Source organism: Helianthus annuus, chromosome 3 (assembly GCF_002127325.2).
Source record: "Helianthus annuus cultivar XRQ/B chromosome 3, HanXRQr2.0-SUNRISE, whole genome shotgun sequence".
NCBI classification, from domain to species: Eukaryota; Viridiplantae; Streptophyta; class Magnoliopsida; order Asterales; family Asteraceae; genus Helianthus; species Helianthus annuus.
The window spans coordinates 175,223,267-175,246,534 of NC_035435.2; the positions used below are offsets into that span (position 1 = coordinate 175,223,267).

The window sequence follows — 23,268 nt, forward strand, 5'->3', positions numbered from 1 at the left end:
CCTTGCATGAACTACTTATGATAACAACTAGGTATGTTGTGTACGAGCACCATACTAGCGTTTAACCAATTCATCTCAACTTTCATTTAAGGCCTTTAGATCTCCCTCTTAATGACATTCATACCTTCTCACGCTGACCGTTACAAGTCGATCATTGTATACTATACCATAATTATTCTACCATTCATTTTGTTCACACTTACAATTAAATTTACGGATTCTTAATCATTAATCAAGATTTAAACATTTTACTAACCTGTCCTTCAATGCATAAGTCAGTTTTCCGTGTGCCGGATCGATGCGCTTCTTTATATGTACTTCCGTACCAGAATTGGTCTCATTCATTCATGAGATATGCTCCCACTCGTGAGCATCCTTCCATTAGCTTCATTACTATCATCTCACTAAGAATTCCATCATATTATCGATAAATAAAAGTTAGCACATAACCTTTCATATTTGCGTCCTACAGGGTGTTTGTTCGCCGATTGTCTCTTTCACAATTTTCTTACGTACATGCTAAAACATATCATACATTCTATTTCTTACATACTATCCTTTCATTTTATTGGTTATTTCATCAACTTTCGCAGTTTGACCTTTCAAGGTCAGACTAACACCCCCTTACTTATTGTGGTCGCATCGAGGTACACATTCGTACTTTATACTTGCATAATTGCAAGGACTTCATTTACTTCGTTTGACTTTTCGGAAGTCTAATTGTAAATACATTCTTACATATGGGGTATCAGTTATCCTATTCTGACACATCATTATCTAGTCGAGCCCTAAGCTCTTACTAAAAGTATAATCTTTTTATATGTACCTGGCGCGGGTCAAAACCCTTGACTCGTTATTTATACTTTGCAACGGTTAATGCTTTCCAAACCGTGACAATGCATGCCCATACATTATGCCCACCTATAAGTAATAAACTTGACAAACCGAACATTAAATACCGGGTTCAAACGGTGATCGCCATTTGACCTGTATAACTTATTTGAGTTTGGTACTTACTTTTTATTCCCACTTGTTCAATCCGTCTTCACTTACGGATTCGAACTTTTAATTTATTACCTTTCATTCTTACCAGTTTGAATTCATTTCTCAGATTCTAGCATTTTCATCTGTACCTTTCGTTCTTCTGTCGTATCATTTACCATGTCATTTCTTACGTAATACTTCTAGCAATTGTAAGTAATTATTATTTACTGTCTTCTACAATTTAACCTTTTAAAATTAATCACACTTAGTACTTATTGTATATAAGTATTGTTGTATGCGTTGTACTTACTTTCAATTCGAATCATCTTTACAAAATGTCTTTAGCTAACATCCCGACTAATATTCTTTCCATACCTTTCATCAACATTGCCAAGTTTTCATTCCCGTCTTAGAATTTCTCAACTAAAATTTATGACTGATTTACCCTTATAATGAGGTCTTATCGGTTTAACATTATGCCAACAATTTCAACAAAACGTACCATAACATTTCTAATTTATTTATACATTTCACTTTGATTTCGAATATGCAAACATGTATACACCTTCATGTAGATAAATTTGAAGTGATTGCAAAATCACTTACCTTTAGTGTTCACGTTCATATTTGCCTCATTGCTTCCTCTTACCCCGTTTGCCATCCATACTTGAATCAACTGACGAGATTTCCATCCTTGCATATTATTACATTCGTAACATTATTAGCTTATGTGAGCATACATACAACTATTCATTTTCTTTCTATTCATACGTTAATTGGCTTTCGTTAGTCAAATTTCGTATAAACGAGACATTTATTAATAGCTATCTCATTTCAAATCCATACAACTAATCTATCATCAAGCATAACACGTAAATCACTTAATACATAATACATTAACTCTTTACTTTAGTATTTGTGTCTGATGACCATTTCATGATATCCCTATACTGTTGACTTTTAGATAGTCAACTGTCTTGCTTACACACTTCAAACTTTTGAACATGTAATCATCTAAATATGATAGACTGTAATATTAATATTCCTCGCATTTCATACATACAATTTACGTAATCCTTCAAACGATACACATAAATTTTTTTTTTGAATGGCTAACGTTACTCTCCCAAACTCCTATATTTACAAATAACTCACCCTTGCTTAGGATTGAACCCAAGACCTCCCACTAAGAGGCAAGAGCCTCTACCAAGTAATACACATATATGCATTCACTTTCACGTACTTTCACATGCTAATGGCTAATGCTTCATGATTCTACAAATAGCAAATTTCATTCGAAGCAACTATATAACATAATTTCAACATATCCTTTACTAATAAGCTCGTATGATTCACTTTTAGCACATATTCGCCTCTTTATCATACTAAAGCAAATCATTATATACGCATAAGTATCACACCATTCCAAACACGGGGTACTAACCTCTAATGCATAATTCTGATCAAAGCATACATTTATCCGAATTCTCATACGAATTCCATCTAACTCACATTCTTCAATTTATTTTCACCATTAATCTCATCATTCATCATCATTTTTTTTATGGTCATTTATTAACAATTCAGGTTCCTTCACATATTCAAGTACTTTAGTCTAATTTACTTCCTTCATTATTCATTATCATACGTTTCCAACTTCATTTTATACATTCGTCATCCATTTCATGCCATTCCATACGTTACATTCGACTTTTCTAAATTTTACTTTATCGCTAATGGTCTACGTAACTTTACATAACTTATTATATCTTCTAATAACTTGACAAGAACATAAAACGGGCATTTCTGAGAAGTACGGGAACTTAAATTATAATTCACAAGCTTTCAATATAACACATAATTCAACCTTTGATTACAACATTTGTAATCATGCATTTCAAGTTTCTAATTCTCTACGTTCCATCATTTATTTCGTGTCGTTCTTTTTCACACCATTACATGCCTTTCATTATATAATGGTTCATTAGTCTGCATTTACTTAATTCACATTCTTACATTTCAATTTTTGATCTTTTAAATTTCATAACTCTTATCTTGTCATTTGATTCATCACTTTCGACTCTTTCGAATCCATTCCATCGTAACCACTAATTGTGGTTACATACATCTATTAGGCCTTATATGGACCCTACATAATCATTAAATAGGCTTTCGGATAACCCGGTAACTCTAAATGTGAAAAACAAAATTTTTCAGCAGATTGCCTTTACACAACCCGTCGGCGACGCCCAAGGACCCCGTCGGCGACGGGCCCTGTAAAGTGGCGTCGGCCACACTTCCCATAAGCAGTCGAATAAGGCGTCGGCTCAAAATAGGGGGGCGTCGACGACGGCCAGAAGCCCGTCGGCGACGGCCTCCCGTTTGCTGAATTCGTTGCAGACTTGTTTTAGGCCTTTTTAATCATTTTTCGGGTCGGTTCCAGCCCTACGGTTCCTAGAACTTCCCGTTTCACCTCCCATTATTACTCCTCCACATACTTAACTTAAACATTTACATCGTAAGCACACTATACATACTTAAATTTACCGAAACTTAAATTTTTACCTCATTGTCGATCTTGGAGCGAGCACACATTCGAGCGAGCCGTCAGTTTGAGTTCAAGCACTACTACTTGTGCTCGAATCCCTCAAACCTGGGCTCTGATACCAACTTGAAACACCCATATTTGCGTCTAGAAGAAATGACATCCAAAAGACGCTAAAAACACAAACTTTTAAAATGTACAAATCTTTCACAACTTAAAAGGTAAAAAAAAACGTTAATATCATTAACACATGATTTTAACGAAAATTGGGCATGACCCGTCCGCAAGACGAGTGTATCCCTGTATTAACCATCAACAAACAAACAAGTTTACGACCCGTTCGACTAGACATGACTAAGACCATACACCAAGTATTAACAAGTGTAACTACTAACAATGTTATACCAAAAACGGACATTTGACCCAAAACATTAATACATAATAGCGGAAGCGCTTGATGTTCATAAAGTGTGCATATGCTCGCTCCAATTTGCCAAGTCGCCTACATTAAGGATTTACCTACATTTGACATAACAAATAGGTTAGTATTTCGCCACTAACAATTTTCGGTAATAAACCCATTTATTTCTTTTTCGGATAAGCATCATTCAATTACTTTACTAACCGTTAAACGGTTCCTTACATGCTTGTCTCAAATAGAGGCTAAGCATACTTTACTTAACATACCCGTTAGGAACGGATACTAGCATCATTACATCACCTTCATTCGATTTGTTCATAATGAACAATCATAGTCATTTCATGCTTACATCATACCCCGATCCGAGAAAGACGGATCGGGTAGGCTTTCGTCCATTGCATACATAACTTCCCATACCCGGTTCAACTAAAAGAACCGGATATGATGCATTATCTTTCATAACTTCTTCATTCCTTACAATCCGTTATGACGAACCTTACTTTTACTTTCGAAAAATCATAGAATTCAATTCCCACAATTGAAGCATAACAACACAATTTGATTGAGATTATAATGCATATAATATCATAATAGAAATAGGGTGTACACTAACGTACCTCGATCTTGTGAGTCTCCCGTCTTCTGAGTGTTTGGGCCTTCTTCTTTCACGCCTACATTAAACACATTCATTCATTTAGCCCAACACTTTCATTCCATCGTTTACATAAATTTCTCATTTTCAAGTGACAAACATTATCACTAATTTTTAGAATTGCACACATTTATTCTCTTAAGCATTTCATCAAACACTTAGTGTGCATCATATTAGTAAAGCATAATGTACAAGCATTCAAAGCATGACTTCTACTAGTTCATCTTAGATATCATTGATAATCAATCTAGCTCATACAATTCTTTTATTCCACATCAATTTATCTAGCATTAGTATATTACAAGCAAGATCATATATCAAGATTACCCATATTTACTTCTACTTGATCATCCTTTCATGCTAATTCTTCATCAAGTGGGTTTATAAAATTTTCTTTCAATTAAACTAAAATCAAGCATGATTTCTACTCTAGGTAGTAACCCTAACATCCAATTTACACAAATCATACCACAAACTCATGATTGGGTTGAAACCCTTTTTCTACAATTCACCAAATCAAGAAATTCGACTTACCACTTCACTAGGTATGCTTAGTAGATCGAAAATTTAATACATGCAGCCGATTAACATTGAATTCCTTTGTTAATTGATGAGTTTTGCAAGAACAAGGGTAAACCCTTGTTTCTCCTCTTCTTGATCGATCCCAAATCACGCACAGAATGTGTGTTTTTGGGTTAAACATCATTAATCCCTTAGTTAATTACAATTTTCCACATTACCCCCTCAAGTTTGTTAAGTGTTTGGTTTTAAACACTTCCCATGATTTAACTTATCATTTTTCATAATTCACCATCTATATTAAATTTTATTCATTTTTCACTTATTCCCGTATTAAACATTTTTGGGGTGTTACATCAAGACATTATTGGACGAAATTTTTCGAGGTGTTACATCCTCACCCCCTTAAAAGAAATCTCGCCCTCGAGATTTACTGAAACAAATGAGGATATTTCTCTTTCATCGTGGATTCCACTTCCCACGTGTATTCGGGACCTCTACAGGCATCCCTTTTGACCTTTACAATAGGTATATACTTCCTCCGGAGCTTCTTAACCTGTCGATCCTCAATCGACAATGGTTTTTCCACGAACTTCAAACTCTCATCTATGTGTATATCTGTATGCGGTATAACCCGTGATTCGTCAGCGAAACACTTCTTTAAATTACAGATGTGGAACACATTATGTATAGCGCTGAGTTCTTCAGGCAAGTTTAACTTATACGCAACTGACCCGACACGTTCGATAATCTCGAAAGGTCCTATATATCTCGGGCTTAACTTGCATTTCTTTCCAAATCGCATCACACCCTTCTAGGGCGATACTTTAAGCAATACTTTATCACCTACATCGAAGTGAAAATCTTTGCGCTTAGGATCCGCATAACTTTTCTGCCTATCCCTGGCAGCTTTCAAACGATCGCGTATCTGCACAATCTTGTCCGTCGTCTCAAAAACGATATCTGGTCCTGACAACTGGACATCTCCAACTTCTGCCCAACAAATGGGCGATCTACACTTTCTACCGTATAAGGCCTCAAAAGGCGCAGCCTTTATGCTGGAATGGTAGCTATTGTTGTAGGAGAATTCAATCAGTGGTAGGTTCTTATCCCAACTACCACCCAAATCGATCGCACATGCACGAAGCATGTCTTCCAAAGTTTGAATAGTACGCTCACTCTGACCATCAGTCTGAGGATGATAAGCCGTACTAAAATTCAAACGAGTGCCCAACGATTGTTGGAAACTCTTCCAAAAATGCGATGTATATCTAGTATCTCTATCGGAGATAATAGATACAGGTATACCATGCAACGCTACAATCTTATCGACGTATAATTGAGCTAACATATCGGAGCTATACGTCTCCTTGATGGGTAGAAAATGAGCTGACTTAGTCAGTCTATCTACTATGACCCATATGGTATCATTTCCCTTTTTCGTCTTCGGCAACTTGGTGATGAAATCCATTGTCACCATTTCCCATTTCCACTTGGGAATTTCAGGTTGTTGAAGCAAACCTGACGGCTTCTGATGCTCAGCCTTGACTTGCGCACAAGTCAAACATTTAGCTACATGCTCAGCTACTGACTTTTTCAAACCAATCCACCAGTAGTTTGCTTTCAAATCCTGGTACATCTTATCAGCTCCAGGATGAACGGAATATTTAGAGCTGTGGGCTTCCTGGAGGATAACATCCCGAAGTCCTCCATAAACTGGAACCCATATTCGTCCGCTTAGTCGTAGCATTCCATCTTTGTCGTAGGATAACTGCTCCTCAGTTACTCCTAACTTCTCTGCAGGATAGTTAGCTTCCAACACAGCTTCCTTCTGTGCAGCTAACACCCTTTCATTCAAATTATTTCTTATTTTAATGCGCTTGGCATTGATTCTGATTGGTTTCACCCTTTCCTTTCTGCTTAAGGCGTCGGCAACTACATTTGCCTTGCCTGGATGGTATCTTATCTCGCAGTTTCAATTCCTTCTGATTGAACAGATGCTGAAGACTCTTGTGATCTGAATATATTATACACTTGGTTCCATACAAGTAATGTCTCCATAGCTTCAAAGCAAATACAACTGCACCCAATTCCAAATCGTGGGTGGTGTAGTTCTTCTCGTGCACCTTTAACTGTCGAGAAGCGTAGGCAATGACTTTGCCTCTCTGCATGAGTACACAGCCCATGCCAGTGTGTGATGCGTCACAATACACCACAAATTCCTCTATGCCATCGGGCAATGTCAATACTGGCGCGTTGCTCAACTTCTTCTTCAAAATGTCGAAGGATTCCTGCTGCTTAGGGCCCCAATCAAACTTAATCTTCTTACCAGTCAACGATGTTAGGGGCGCAGCAATTCTTGAAAAGTTCTCGATGAATCGCCTATAGTATCCTGCCAATCCGAGGAAACTGCGAATCTCAGTAGGAGTCTTCGGCTCCTGCCAGTTCATGACTGCTTCTACTTTAGCGGGATCTACTTGGATACCTCGCTCACTTACGACATGTCCAAGGAATTGGACTTCTCGAAGCCAAAATTCACACTTCGTAAATTTGGCATAAAGTTTCTCCTGATGCAGAAGTTTGAGAATACAACGAAGGTGTTTCTCATGGTCAGCTTGGTTCTTCGAGTAGATAAGGATGTCGTCGATAAAGACGATGACGAATTTATCTAGATAGGGCTTGCAGACACGATTCATGAGATCCATGAATGCGGCTGGTGCGTTGGTGAGCCCAAACGGCATCACTAGGAACTCGTAATGTCCATAACGAGTCCTAAACGCTGTCTTGTGTACGTCTTCCTCCTTGACCTTTAGCTGATGATAACCTGACCTCAGGTCGATCTTGGAGAAATAGCTTGCTCCTTGCAACTGATCGAACAGATCGTCGATCCTGGGTAACGGGTACCTATTCTTGATAGTGACCTTGTTAAGCTCATGGTAATCGATGCACAGACGCATCGATCCATCCTTCTTTTTAACGAACAAGATTGGTGCTCCCCAAGGAGACGAGCTAGGTCTAATAAAACCTTTAGCTAACAAATCATCCAACTGCGTCCTCAACTCCTTCATCTCCGTTGGTGCCAATCTGTATGGTGCTCTTGCTACAGGCGCAGCGCCTGGAATGATGTCTATCCGAAACTCCACTTGCCTATCTGGTGGCAAACCGGGTAGTTCTTCAGGGAATACTTCAGGGTATTCTGAGATAACAGGGATATCTTCAATCTTCGGCTTCGGCTCATCAATGGTAACTTGTGCCATATAAATGACACATCCCTTCTGCATGCATCTGGATGCCTTGAGCATGGACACTTGCTCAGGCAATCCATGCTGGGTATCACCTTGAATAGTGAGTGACTCACCAGACGGAGTCTTCACTACTACTTGCTTTCTGTTGCACACAATCTGGGCTTGGTTTTGCGCTAACCAATCCATGCCTATCACTATATCGAATCCAGCTAGCTTAAAGGGAAGCAAGGATAACGGGAAAGAATGATTCCTAATGGATATAACACATCCATCTAGAACAGTCGAGGTGGTTTCTATGGTTCCATCGGCTAATTCCACCTCATATTTCACACTTAAGGTTTTAACAAGAAGGTTTAACAATTTACAAAACTTATCATCTACAAATGAGTTATCAGCTCCTGAATCAAATAGGACTCTAGCAAAAACATCATTTACAAGAAAAGTACCTGTAATGACGTTGTCGTCTAGAACTGCTTCCTTGGCGTCCATTCTGAAGACTCTCGCATTAGTCTTCTTTCCGTCGTCAGCTTTCTTCGCATTCTTTGGGCAATTTGGCCGGATGTGCCCTTTCTCATTGCAACCAAAACAAGTTGCGTCCTTAATCTTCTTGCAATCTAAGGCTTTATGGTCTGTGGACTTGCAGATTCCACATCGTTTTTCGTGAGACTGGGATTTCGCTTCCAAACGACATTTCCCAAAATGGTGTCTCTTGCAGGTCTTGCATCTGGGTTTTTCACCCGATTGATGATCTCCCTTCTTAAATCCCGACCCTTTCTTATGGTCGTTGTTCCCTCTGTGTCGTTTCTCCGATCTTCGTGAGGTGTCATCCTCACGTTTCCTCTTGTTTTCCTCTGAGCTCTTCATAGCTCTCAATCTGACTACATCTTGAGTGAGGGAGAGGGATAGATCAGCTACGGATCTGAATGTCGTAGGCCTTGATGCCTTAACGCTCGCTTTGATCTCTGGTGCCAGACCCCCAATAAATCGAGCAATCCTTCGCGGCTCCGGGGTCACCAAATACGGCACTAATCGAGATAAGGTGTTGAACGTGGTGAGATATGCCTGACAATCGAGGTTCTTCATTACCAGGGATACGAAATCCGACTCAATCCTTTCGACCTCGTGCTGCGGGCAGAAATTCTCTTTGATTAGGGCTACAAACTGATCCCATGTCAAGCTGTACAGAGCGGCCTTACCGACAGCTTGTAGAAGAGACTTCCACCATGCTAGAGCATCTCCCTTGAATGACTGGGACACGTACTTCACAACGTCCCTATTAGCACACCCGCTGATGTCAACAACTGTATCCATCTCATCAATCCATGTCATGCAGTCAACTGCTCCTTTTTCCCCAGTAAAATCCCTGGGTTTGCATGAAACGAAATACTTGTACGTACAGGACTTGCTGTGCGTATCATGCTTCAGCTTGATTTCTTGCTTAGGAATACTGCTGTGGTTGGAGGAGTGATTATCCCCCTCATCCTTCTTCGGCTCATTCTTCTTAGAAGGTGGCTTACTATGAGCCTCTGAATGAGTCTTGGGCTTGACGTGCGATACGGTTTGGGTTCTACTCCGAGTCCTGCTAGATTCCCTGAATTGCCTATCCATAGCTTTGGCAACAACGTTTTCAACCAGTGCTTGCAGTTCCGCACCAGTGACGTGAATCTTTGTATCATCTGGGTGTTCTCCAGAATGACTGTTGGTCTCCTCCGATTTGGCCATGTAGCTTTAAGCTACATAAAAGGACAAGGTCTTTTTTTAGAAACCTAACAGTATTATCGTTCTAGACGATTTATTAACCATGATATTAAGAATCATAATAGTTAATTTATTTAATATCATTCAGGGCTTTTATTAGCAACTATATTATGGAATGAAATATATATATTGGCACAATAGGCCTAGTCACTTCGGACAACTTCTAAATTATAAATTTAGATTTTTATAGGATTAGCATTGTATAATTAAACAAATAATCCTTTACTTGGCAGGGAGTCATAGACCACAACTGCCTTTTTGCTTTATACGACATAGTCATAACCCGTAGGTATCAAGTCACAATCAGACTTGTATACAGATATAATCTGTAGATAATTTATTAAAAAGGGTGACATGTGTGATTTTACGAATCACGCTTAGTCAAGAATGTTAACATGTTTTCAGATGTTAACAGAGATTTGAATCTTTTCAACCAGGTTTTACCATATTGGCTAGGCCTTTTAATAAGACATTCAAGCTAGGTTCTACCTTACTAAGATTCTTATTAAAATGGCAAATCAAATAAAAATTGATATTTTCCATTTATTTGAATATTAAATTCATGCACATAGATAAAATGAAAAACTTAAATTAACCATTTAAATTAAAGTAAACTAGTACAACTTTTGCCCTAAACGGGACTTTTCTCAAATAGCATGCCCGCGCAGGGGCTAAACCAAATAACAACAAACAAAACAAACAAACAGACAGAACCCACGCAGGGGTTAACAGAAACAACATACCCACGCAGGGGTAGAACAAGAGAAATATACCCACGCAGGGGTAGAATACAGGAATAAATGTCCTCGCAGGGACATGAGTAAAAGAGCTAACAACACAGGATTTAATAATCCTTCTTACTCTTACCCTTAATCAAGTCAACCATCTTCTTGAACATACCGCGGTTGTGTCGGCGATCATGTTGCAATTCCCGTCGCACGTCGTGTATCCCTTGCAGGATTTCTTGGACTTGCGGTGGCGACATCATCGGCGCCGGCGGCGGTGGCTGATACTGCTGTGGTTGTGGAGGCTGCGGCTGCTGGTATCCCTGCGGTGGGAATCCAAAAGCTGATTGTCCCGTAACCCAGGGACCTCCAAAAGTACTCTCCTGATTGAGAGGGTTGTAGCCTGAAGCTAACCAGTAGGGATCTCCCGTATAATCATAACCGGGAGGAAAAGTCGGCTCGAAAGGGTTGAACTGTGCTGCGCTAGCATACGCAGGGATGGGCTCTCCAAAGTTCTGCGGCGGTAGTGGCGCAATAGGCGCAGAAGAAACCTCTGAGACGGGATGCGGAGACTCTCCCATCTCTGACTCCTCGTGGAGCGGCGAGTAGCGGCTGCTACCTGAATGTCGAGGGGTGCCAATGCGAATCCCTCCTCGCGTAGACATACGCGCGTTCCTCCTTGGCCTCTGAGGCGGAGGAGGCAAAACCGGTGGTGGTGGTGGCGACGGAGTGACCACGTCGCGCCAGAAGGCCTCAGATGGGTCCTGCTGCTGGGGCTACTGCTGATGCTGCTGCTGCTGGGAGTGGTGTTGAGAGTGCACGGGAGAACCGTGGTAAGACTGGTGCATGGGGGAGTTATGGTAGCTGGGGGTATAGACCCAGTCGTGCTGCTTAAACCTCTCCTCGTAGCTGTCAACACCATTGAAAGGTGATCCCCTGTATGGTGACCCATCCGATATCTCAATGGGATGGTTGGGAGTGCCGGACGGTGGCATGGAGGGATCGGTGTCCTCGTCGACCTCCATCTCGTTGCCACCAGAGAAGTGGTCTTCAGGTCCTAGTGGGTTATGACCCACTGGTTCATCCAAGTAGGCATCAGGGTTGTACAGGCCCTGATAAACGGGTGCTGGGTAGTTGTGAGGTGACTGGTGAAGAGGTATGAAAGATCCATGGGAGTCGTGGGGCCCATTTTCAGAATGGGGCCCAAATGAGTGGGGTAGGGATGGCGAGGTACTCAATGATACCGAGTGCCTGGCTGGCTCGGCGAATGATCTCCAAAGATCATGGGCTGCAGTGTTGTGCGATGCTGATGGGGCTCGCCTGTGCGAAGGCCCTGCCTCGTGGTCATGCGAGGTGGCGAATCCTCCTCGTCCCCTTCCTCGAACTCGTGGCGGCATGTTGAACCTGTCAAAAATCAAACAAGTTGCATAACAAAAATATATAAGACAAAGTTAGAAAATGAAAAAAAAATAAAACAAACGAAATTTTGAACATTTCCTAAGTTCTTTGTCTAGACTCGAAAATCGAGGAATGTGCAATTGTGTAACTGAGATCAAACACAAAAGACTGGTGTTTAATTCACTCAGCGTTGGCTCTGATACCAACCTGTCACACCCCGATCTCCACGTGTCACCGGTGGGCCCGGTGTGGGGTACAGTGACGTGGTTGGCATCGTCATAGACAAACAACACAATATAATAATGCACAGCGGAAGCAGAAATAGATTCATTTCAACTTTAATTAAAATGTAATAATAACATCATAAGTAGTTGAAACGGATCCACAGGCGGATCAAATAAAATAAGATAAATTGTTCAACAGTTTATTTGTCGTCCGAGCTTGCGAGACTATAGTGGACGCTCTTAGGAAACAGCCAGCCTAGTTCGTTTAGTACCTGCACTTAACCTTTTGGGAAAAATACGTCAGTTTACACTGGTAAATACAAATCAACTGACTCATTTTGAAAATGGTTGAAAATTGATTTAAATGCACAAGGCATAAATATTTTTATTAACTTGGGATAATTATGCAATATAAACTTGTGAACGAATTACATGCTACTCGTACATTTGGTGGCCCGGGATCTGCTGTCCGGGCTAAAGATTAAATGACACACCACATTAAAGAGTTATACACGTCGGGTGTACGCCTACACCCCGTGCTCTGGTCGTGGCCATCTCGTAAGATAATGCCAAGGATATCCGGGACACGGTCAATAACCCCCCAAACCCTTAAAGTAAAACAAGACTGTTTAAACGAGTCGCACAAACTATTCAAGACTGGACACCCAAGGGCGCAGGATTTGTGCGCTCGATCAAGCGGTATTCTATATACCGTACCCCAAGCCCGTATAGGGAAAATAAGTCAAAATGTATTTACCTGAGCAAGTATGAATCACAATTGGTAAGTGTAGGTAGCTTTTACTGGGCCTCCTAATCTGGAACAAAGGTTTATAATAACCTATTAGATTCCTAACGGGTCTTTTATTTAAGCCTAAGCTTTGACCGGTTAGTTTTAAGGACGATACGGTACAAGCGCACGATTAAGCGAAAGACCGGATAGAATGTGATTTAGACCCGACAAGTTTGAATACTTGTATAATATGGGTATACTAATTACATTCTGGATTTTGAGATAAAAATGATAACGTTTGACCCGTTTCGGTCAATTTACGCAAACTAGTTACGTAAACCGAACCGAACGCTAAAAGGGCGTTACGGGTAGCCAAAAGAGTCAAATGCAAGTTCCCTGAGATAATATGCTTTAAATATGATATAATATCAGTAAGTTATGTTCTATTATGCCCCGAATGATTTTAAACTCAATTTACGCCTCCTAAGGGCATTTTGGTCATTTAAAAGATTATAAAAGAGTCAAATTGGAAATCTGAGTTACGGGTCTGATTTATACAGTAAATATACTTCATTTGATATATTATAACAGTAGAGTATGACCTGTATACAAAACTTATCATTTAAAACCAAACTATGCACCGTAGGGGTATTTTAGTAATTTCACAAGGGCTAAAACTGCCAAAACTGGAAATCTGAGTTCAAACATTTATACTTACTGTTATTATATGAAAATATACTAATTACATCAGTAGGTATGAGTCTTATATGTTTAAAATGAGTATAACGCCTACTATACGCTAGAAACGCTTAAAAATGCGATTTAGAGCCGTTTCCGGGTTTTTAAAAGAAAGATGAGATTTTTATATTTCCAGAATGCTCAAAATAATTTATTTAACATATAAAATCAGTAGAAAAAGATTTGGGGTCAAAAGAATGTGTAAAACTCATTTTATGGCTTAAATGGTCAAAACCGGCATTAACCGAATCGACTAAGCGATCTATGATACGATCAGCCAAAAATTAAATAAAAATCATCAAAAATCCCAAAATAATATATAACATCAGTGGGTAAAAAGTTTTATATCAAAACGTGGCCTGAAATAGGTTATACGCTAAATGCGCCGTTTATGTAACTTTAAGATATAGTTTTACGATATCGGCCATAACTCAAAATCTGGACCACTAACTGATCTCAAATTTTCGGTGCAAGTTTATATATTAGAAATAAAGATTTCTACTCTTTTACTTTTCCAAAAATCACGTTTTATATCAAAAAGGGCAAAATAGTCAACTTTAAGCATAAATCGGAAACATGCAAATGAATCGGCTAAGTATAGACTCGAGATATAAAAATTCCAGAAAGTTTAACCAAAATATAAATGGTCAAAAATATGCTCCAATGCAGATCTCAAACATGCATGCACGGATCCGAATCGATAGTCTACGAAAAAGTCGTTTTACAAGACCTTCGGTTCTGATTCGTATTTATACTAAGGATTGTCGAGTTTATTATGATAAAACACATTCTTATATTCATTATAATTTATTTTTGATGATCAAACTGATTGCATGTCATCTACATTACCATTTAAGCTATTTTTCGCAAAAACGATTTCTGTTGACTTTTTAATAACATCTTTGATTCGACAATTAGCATGCATAAGGTGGAAATCAGAGAATACCCTTTTGAGGGTTTGTTTCCCACATAAATACCAACATATCAGTGGTTTCAATTTGAGAAATGACAGAGTAACACTTGTTTAATCGAAAAGTCAAATTATAAGAACAACGGTTTGACTTTTAGCAATTAATCTATGCTAGAACGAATTATAGGATGATATAAAGGATTACCAAGGTCCTAATGAAGCCTAGCAAGCACTTGGAGTCTGCCTTGATGATCAGAAAGCTCCTGGAGAAGTCTTGAGAGTTCTTGCAATTGCTAGTGTTCTTGTTTACAATGCATGTGCCCAAAAATGAGAGCTTTTGATCTAATTTATGATGAAATCAAGTGTTGCCAGAGCTCCACAGGTGTCCCAACATGCAAGCATTCTCATTGGTGAGTTTAGGAGGTGTTGCAAGCTGTTTCCCATTCAAATTTCGGACCCAAAATGCCCATTTCGCGAATTTCTGCATCTGATAGGGTCACGCGGCCCGCTTGGGTCTGTCCAGGCGGGTCGCCTGGCCTGCTGGTCAGCCAAACACTTTCAAACTTTGGCAGCTTTGGTCCCTGTCTTTGCACGTGATGTTTCGGCTACTTATTTTGACTCGTAAACCCCCAAATTTGGTTTTTAAGAACCTTGGGACATTTACCAACATGGTAATGTCCTCGGATAACTTTGCGCTCAACCGAAAAGCCATGAAATTCGACGTTGACGCTTTTAACCCCTCAAGTACGGTTTTGGCCATAACTTTCTCATACGTTATCGAAACTTCTTGAAATTTTTACCACATATTCTAGTGAGTATATTTTAGCATTACAAAGCTTCGGGTCTGCCAAAAGTTCACTCAGAGGTATAAATTCAACATGTTGACACTTTTGGCCCCTATAGTTTGTAATTCCTCACTTTTGGGCATTTTCCGCTTCGTATGATCCATGAACCATCCGTTTAAGGTTATAAACATTATGTAGGGTTATCATAGAGTCTATTTATCCATTGTTGACACTTTGGACCCTTACATTCCATAGTTTTCACCGTTTGTCAACTTTAGTCCCTCTAAAGTATGTTTTCACATACCGGAACCTTATGACACGTGTCAAGACATTATTGGACGAAATTTTTCGAGGTGTTACACCATTATTGTGTTTGATTTTAAATTTTCAATTTCGAAGTCAATTATTATGTTAAATTTAAATTTGAAAGTTTGCCATTAATGTGTTTGATTTTAAATTTCGAATCTGTAAATTGAATTTAAATTTGAAAAGTTAGTCTTTCCTAATAAGTTTGCTTGATTTACGGGATTGGATATTAGTATACTTTGTTTATTGGGTTTTAACTAATAATTTGATTGACTCGGTTGTTAGATTTGTGACGATGCGTCGGACAAACAACATTGGGAAAATATACAGCCTTGATCCTTGGTAAGTTAACACATTAGTTAAGGTTATGATGTTTTTTCATGGCACCGACACATTATTGAGTAGTAGCGCATTAGGTTAGTGATATTAAAATTTGTGCCTTGAGAAATTTTGTATATTGATTGATGTTTGAAATTGATTGTGAGGTATTTGATTGTGCATTGTATCGCTGATTGATGTATGAGATTTTCTTGATTGGCATAAGGTATTAGATAAGATGTGTTTGAAGTTGTGAAGATGAATAAGTGAGACATGTGTAGCAGATATTAGTGAGTGCACAACACATTAGTTAGGGTTTTGAATTATTGCTACAGGTTAGTGATGTTAGAGATTGTGTTATGAGAAATGTGTAGATTGAATTATGTCTGTGTTTGATTGTGACACCTTTGATTTGCATGAAATTGCTGGTTATATGAGATTTTGTTGATTGTAGACAAATAAGTTTGAACAGAACTTATTAGATTTGAAAATTTGCCATTAATGTGTTTGATTTTAAATTTCGAAACTGTAAATTGAATTTAAATTTGAAAGGTTAGACTTTCCTAATAAGTTTGCTTGATTTACGGGATTGATATTAGTGATTTGATTTTCAGATTTTAAATTTTAAATTTTGAACTCAATCATTATTTTAAATTTAAATTTTGAAGTAATGGCAATCTGAGTCTGATTTTTTTCGTGATTAATATCCGCTTGAGTAACCCAATCTGAGTCTGCTTTTTTCGTTAACAATTCTGGTAAACTTTCCCGATTTGGGTTTTCTGCAAGGCTAATCATCTAAATTAATTTGTTATTTTTATGGTTTACCATTGCATAAGTTAGTATAATTTGTTGACAAAGTTTTGTTTTGTGGGATAGTAGTCATAAATTGAGTAATATTCAAGGTTTATGTGTTTTTATTTTGATTCATTAAATAAGATGTGTTTGAGTAATATTCAAGGTTTATGTATATATGAGATTTTGTTGATTGGCATAAGGTGTTAGATAAGATGTGTTTGAAGTTGTGAAGATGAATAAGTGAGACATGTGTAGCAGATATTAGTGAGTGCACAACACATTAGTTAGGGTTTTGAATTATTGCTACAGGTTAGTGATGTTAGAGATTGTGTTTTGAGAAATGTGTAGATTGAATTATGTTTGTGTTTGATTGTGACACCTTTGATTGTGCATGAAATTGCTGGTTATATGAGATTTTGTTGATTGTAGACAAATAAGTTTGAACAATTAGATTCACATTTAAGTATAAAAAATGAGAGGTTGTTATAATCTGAATTATATTCTGAACAAAAAACTGAAAGGAAAAGGAAAAAAAGAATAATTTAACACACAGAAAAGAGGATAGAGAGAGAGTTGCCACATTTTTAAAACAAAAAATATAGGTAACCATGTTTCTAAAATCTACTATACTTTTTAATAATATTTTGTGGAAAATGGACTACATTGGGTAGGTAGTCAAACATGGTTTTTAGGGTCAAAACGGCTGTGTTGGGTTGACTCGGGACACTTTTATGAAAAACTTGATGTTTCTGACCTTAATAAACCATTTTTGTAGATGACGAATGTATATCTCTATTTGAGGAATTCTCCAAAGATCCAGAGCCGATTGTTTCATAGAGCTGTGAAGTTGCGTTAAACATACTGGATTTTGAACGATCCGACAAACCATTCGAGGTACTTGGAAGATTAAGTCTCTTATCTGGTGGTTGTTACAGGTTTAGTATGTTAAATGATTTTGGATGTACTCTGCGATGTCGATGATGCAGAGATGTTGGAGAAGCTCAGGTTAACAACTTCATGTGTATATTTTAATGAATAAAGTTTTTGTTGTTTATATTTTCTAATTTAAACTTTTAATTAACTTCTAAATTTAATTAAATGAGTTTGTTTTGCAGGTTCGAACAACTTCATGTGTATATTTTATTATAAAAAATAAAAGTTTTTTTTTTGTTTCATGGGTCGTTCAGAGAGGCAAGTTTCTGTCTCCGATTCTTGCCTGAAGTTTCTGACCTTACTCGCAACCCATTGACTACAACTTTCAATTCAAAACAATTATAGAAAAATTACGTTTGAAAACATGTATTTTTATTTTATTTAATGACATAACTCGATTAATATAAAGTAAATTTTTCTACCCGTGAAGTTCGCGGGTGATAACCTAGTGATATATAAATAAGAAAAGGCCCAAAAGAACCCAATAGCAAGCCCATTCGCAAGCATTTTAAACTTACAACACCTGCCTTTTAAGATGAACCAACAACCACTTAGATTTTCAAAGTATATGATTATTATTTACGAAGTTGTGATCATTTATGTGCTGCCCAAATGAGCTAATCCAGTTGGATTAAAATCCAACAAACAACAAAGTAAATGATGTCCCTAAGTTTTAAATTCGAATTTGCTCATGAAATGGCTCAGGTTTTCGAGTAGACAACTCTAGTTCAGACTCGAATGCTCCTAGGGGAGAGAAGTATTCATCCACCATGTCATACGATATGTGTTCCAAGCTCGGCGGGTTCCACTGCACATTTCAAAAGCAAAATACTTGATTCGTTTTTAAACTCTTAACAAACATCTACCGAATTTTTGAACCTAAAAATCCAAAATCTTAGAATCAAGATTGTTTCGGCTATAATATACGAAATGTTGGTACCTTGGGTGCAAAGTCTTTATCAACCATTCGTGCCCGAACACCCTGATTAAAATGTTATGATATATTAGTAGATGGAAATGTCACGTTATTTGAGTTATGGTTTATTTCGACCGTGTTAAAAAGTGAAACGGGTTGAAAATTAGCCAAAAGTTATTTAAATGCATATAACCTTCTAAATCCCTTTATTATAAAGAAGACTTTAATTTATTATAGTGATAATAGTTTTGTAATAATATTTAATAAGTTTTTTTAGTAGAAATAATATTTAATAACTACATGGGCTATTAAAAAAAATGTTTTGGAAGTTGGCACAACTTCGCCTAGCCAACCCATTTTGTGACCCATAGTAATGAACTAATATACCTCACAGAAATCACTTGATATCTGGCAAGACACAACTCGTGATGTCAGCCGGTATTCGCGAATTAGACATTGATCAAGAGTCTGAAACCGCCCTTCTCGTATCTAAATACAAAATTAACAAAAAAATAAAATAAAATAAATAAAATCAAAATGGACGCGAAGAAGTTAAACCTTGAAGGGACTTACTGATCTTAAGGAAACCTTCAAGCTCAACGGTGAAGCATTTTTTAGGTTCTTTAACATTGAATAGCACCACGGGTCATGAGTTTTCGCAGCTTCACGTTCCTGACGGTTGAACATACGCATTATATAAATAGCTTAAAACTTGTAGTGTAAAAGGTTCTAATGTTACCAAGGCCTCAATGATTTCCTCAACAGTATCAAGGCTGAAACATTTATTGATAGTTTTCATCCTACATACAAATGAAGGAAAAATCATCAACTTAAACTGTGGTTTGCACAAAATAATACGACCCGTTAGTAAAATGAACAATGAAAATGAAGAAGTCCACCTTCTGAAAACACTGTTTTTATCTAGATGGTTAAGGTCACTTAAGTTATGAATACAACTTTCAATGACACAAGGATCATTGGTTATCAAATTGTTGAGACTTTCTTCAATTGCTAGAACATTCTGTAAGACAAGTGATCATATCAGTCGCAAAATAAGATATAATCAATGTTTCTGAAGGCGCTAGGCGCTAGTCGGGCAGTGAGGTACCGCCTAGGGATTAATCGGGATTAATAGGGATTAATCGGGATTGGACCTCTTAAGTATAATTTTACAAATTTTTATATATATAAAGATAACTTTATACTTTTTATTAATAAATTTACAAGTTTAGAAGATAACTTTATACTTTTTATTAATAAATTTAAAAGTTTAGGAACCATATGTAAACTAGTGAAAGATAGAGGGGGTTAAATGTTAAAATACCTAAACTTAAATGTTAAAATAGGTTTATAACTAAAATTTGGGTTTTAAACCATGGGCAAGGTTTCAAAAATTGGGTTTTTGGGTCAAAAAACATGGGCCCGATTAGTCCGGTTTTGACCGATTTTGTCCGACTTTTACCGACTTTGACCGATTTTGACCATAACCGATTTTTTTTGACCGACTAGCTTAAATGTAGGCAGTAACCCACCGACTAGCGCCTAGGCGCCGATTAATCGGCCGCCTAGGCCGATTTTTGCAACATTGGATATAATGATGTCATAATTAGAAAAGAGAACGAACCTGACTGTGTGAATAGTGTGTAGCGAGCCCACACGCAATCATTTCGGCTCCATTGAGTTTGCTTCCCGTTAGACCCAAAAACTCCCCTGCATACAAATTAAGTTTTTTTTATTATATGATTTTGGGAGCCTAAAAAGTTATTCTATTTTGAGATAAGTGAAGAGTTTAAACATGCCTAAATAACCAGGAAGACGTGAAAGATGAAAGGAAGCTCCGGCATCAGGATGAAGACCAACTAACGTCTCAGGTGTAGCGAAGACCTGAAGTTACAATATCAGAAAATGAAATATGAAATTTTGATTCTAAATTTTAATCCTAAAAGCTGATGCGTGAGGAATGTGCATCAACTATGCGAGGCTTTGGTTGTTTAAAAATACAAAAGAATATTTACCAATAATATTTTTAAACAATAATAAATGAGATATTCTCGTCATCTCTAGTCATATATGTTAAGTTAGTAGTCTAATTGTACAACTATAATTAAGGTGATTCTATTTACACCAAAATTTTTACTATTTGCACAAAGTGATGTGACATTAACAAATTCATATTTGTGTTTTTCTTTCATAACTTCCGACATATAATGTTTTACTTAAAAAAACAAATATGGTCTTGCAATATATTATTTTTTATCTACGTTTTGATATAAATTTTATAAAAAATGGAACATATAACGACTTATAAAACGTTATATTTGATACACCTCCGTTTTTATTATATATATATCAAAACGCAGAATAAAATGAGCACATCGTAAAACCATATTCGTTTTTTAATAAAACATTATATATCAGAAGTTATAAAAGAAAAACACAAATATAAATTTGTTAACTTTTTAGGCTCCCAAAATCATATAATAAAAAAACAGACAGTTTTATATTTATATCAAAACGCAGAATAAAATAAGCACATCGCAAAACTATATTCGTTTTTTAATAAAACGTTATATATCCGAAATTATAAAAGAAAAACACAAATATAAATTTGTTAACTTTTTAGGCTCCTAAAATCATATAATAAAAAAAACAGACAGTTTTATCAGTTGCAACTCTGAAGGTTTCTGGAATGGCAACACCAGCCCCTCCACCCATGGTAACCCCATCCAAGACAGCCACCTACATTGACATCCAGTGGTCCAATCTGGTTAAAATAATCATATATGCATATCATTTCTACTTTTCTTTTTTCAATAAGCAGTAACATTGATTTTAGAGCACTTACTTGTGGCTTTTTGTATGTAGATAGAAAGTATATAAACTCATATAGCGTTGAAAAGAATTCCTTGCATTCCTCAATATTACCTTCATATAAGTAAAATTTGAGCCCATAATTATTAATTAAATATATCAGTGTCACCTAAAGCATGCATATTCATGCACATTTTACCTTTTCTTATCATGTCATAAAAGGAAACAATATCCCCACCAGAACAAAAAGCCCTGCCACTTCCCTGAAAAAGAAATGCAAGTTAACATTTGTTAAATAAACCAAGAGAAAAATTAGAAACCAAATTAATTAATAGCAATTTTTGTTATTTATTACCTTCATTACCACAAAAGCTATATTAGGGTTGTCTTCCCAGCTTTTATACAGTTTGTGCAACTTGTTTAACATTGGAGTGTTGAGAGCGTTGAGGACCGACGGTCTGTTGAGAATTACGGTTCGTGAACTTCCATTGCCTTCCACCAGTACCTGTAAAATCATGTGAACATTTGCTTGTGTTGTGTGTATGCAACTGAAGTTGAGTTACACTCACAGATGAATCCGAGAGAGTGTTGTTGCTAAAGCTTCTTCTTCTTCGAATGTCGAAAAATCGAGGAACATAACACCCTTTTCTTGTGAAGCTCAGCATCTCTTCTTGGATCAGGAGTCAATTGTGGTACCAAATTGGCCGCTTGAATTGACTTGTTATAAGTTATTTATAAGCAACCTACGTCTAGTAATTATTGAGTGATGTTGTTTAGAATATACAGTCCTATTATTATTGTTATTATTATTTTTATTTTTATTATTATTTTTTGAACAACAAATTTCTTGAAGGGCTCATGAGAATTCATCGTATTGGTCAAAGCAAACTGTTTCTCTTGGAAGTTTTATTGTGAAGGTTGGTATACTTTGTTCTTGGTTTACTACAGCAAAAATCATATTTAATTATTTTATGGGAAAATGTCACAGAATAGTAACCAAGTTTTAAAATTGTTCTAATTAGATCACTCGTATTGTTTTTGTCCCAATTAGATACCTTAACACTCAAATCGAGTCATGTCCTTTTTTCATGTGTCAAGAAAAAAGTGGAGCATAAGATGTTGGAGTCGGATTATTTTAATATATGAAATTATATTTATTAAAAATAAACACACTTTAATTACATTAAAAATTTTAAAAACAAGTTACAATCCACGTCATCACTCGACGTTACCAGCAAATAAAAGGGAAAAAAGTAATAAAATCCACATTATCACAGTTATCTATGAAATAGATGTAGCCCCGCTTGCGGTATGCACATATAATGTATATACGTTTGAATTTTACTACATAAACGGATAAGCATACCCCCAAGAACAATCAAGAACTCTCGATTCCAATTTTGTGTTTGAATGAAAGATAAAGGGATGGTTTTACAATAAATAAATAAAATCTTTTTTTTTTATCATGATGAATTACCAATCCAGTGAGCTGGTTTACTTGGTCAAGCTACTAGGTTTGTTAGGAAATGAGGGTTGTGTTCCAATGCAAATCATA

At 37.0% G+C, this 23,268-nt stretch overlaps 1 protein-coding gene and 1 long non-coding RNA gene across 19 annotated transcripts in view; one reads left to right on the forward strand and one right to left on the reverse strand.

Annotated features, from left to right (window-relative positions):
- The window catches only part of LOC110931045, a 33,624-nt gene extending 15,399 nt beyond the window's left edge, over window positions 1–18,225 (forward strand). For 15 of the 18 annotated variants that reach the window (XR_002588165.2, XR_002588163.2, XR_002588157.2 and 12 more), the window contains one exon: window positions 16,226–16,443. This is a non-coding gene — a long non-coding RNA (uncharacterized LOC110931045). Of the gene's footprint in view, window positions 1–16,225; window positions 16,444–17,828; window positions 18,115–18,168 lie in introns of those variants that run through there. The other 3 variants (XR_004888994.1, XR_002588162.2, XR_002588158.2) reach the window with 2 other exon arrangements.
- A 315-nt stretch (window positions 18,226–18,540) lies between these two features.
- On the reverse strand, window positions 18,541–22,415 carry LOC110931049 (3-hydroxyisobutyryl-CoA hydrolase-like protein 1, mitochondrial). The gene is made up of 13 exons (XM_022174444.2): window positions 22,283–22,415; window positions 22,069–22,218; window positions 21,913–21,976; window positions 21,748–21,827; window positions 21,558–21,641; window positions 20,702–20,786; window positions 20,527–20,612; window positions 19,802–19,923; window positions 19,642–19,702; window positions 19,476–19,574; window positions 19,290–19,391; window positions 18,927–18,968; window positions 18,541–18,794 (listed from the first exon to the last, which is right to left on the reverse strand). Exons 1-13 carry the CDS (start codon window positions 22,376–22,378, stop codon window positions 18,660–18,662), a joined length of 1,206 nt encoding a protein of 401 aa, XP_022030136.1. The 5' UTR covers window positions 22,379–22,415; the 3' UTR covers window positions 18,541–18,659.
- Window positions 22,416–23,268: the final 853 nt, after the last annotated feature.

What these genes read in the sequence shown, in the direction of transcription:
- LOC110931049 (XM_022174444.2), bottom strand. Translation starts at nt 22,378, where the DNA reads ATGCTGAGCTTCACAAGAAAAGGGTGTTATGTTCCTCGATTTTTCGAC. An exon ending in ACACTCTCTCGGATTCATCT is followed by an intron (nt 22,219 to 22,282) that starts GTGAGTGTAACT and finishes ATGATTTTACAG; the next exon opens with GTACTGGTGGAAGGCAATGG. An exon ending in AAAAACAGTGTTTTCAGAAG is followed by an intron (nt 19,703 to 19,801) that starts GTGGACTTCTTC and finishes ATTTGTATGTAG; the next exon opens with GATGAAAACTATCAATAAAT.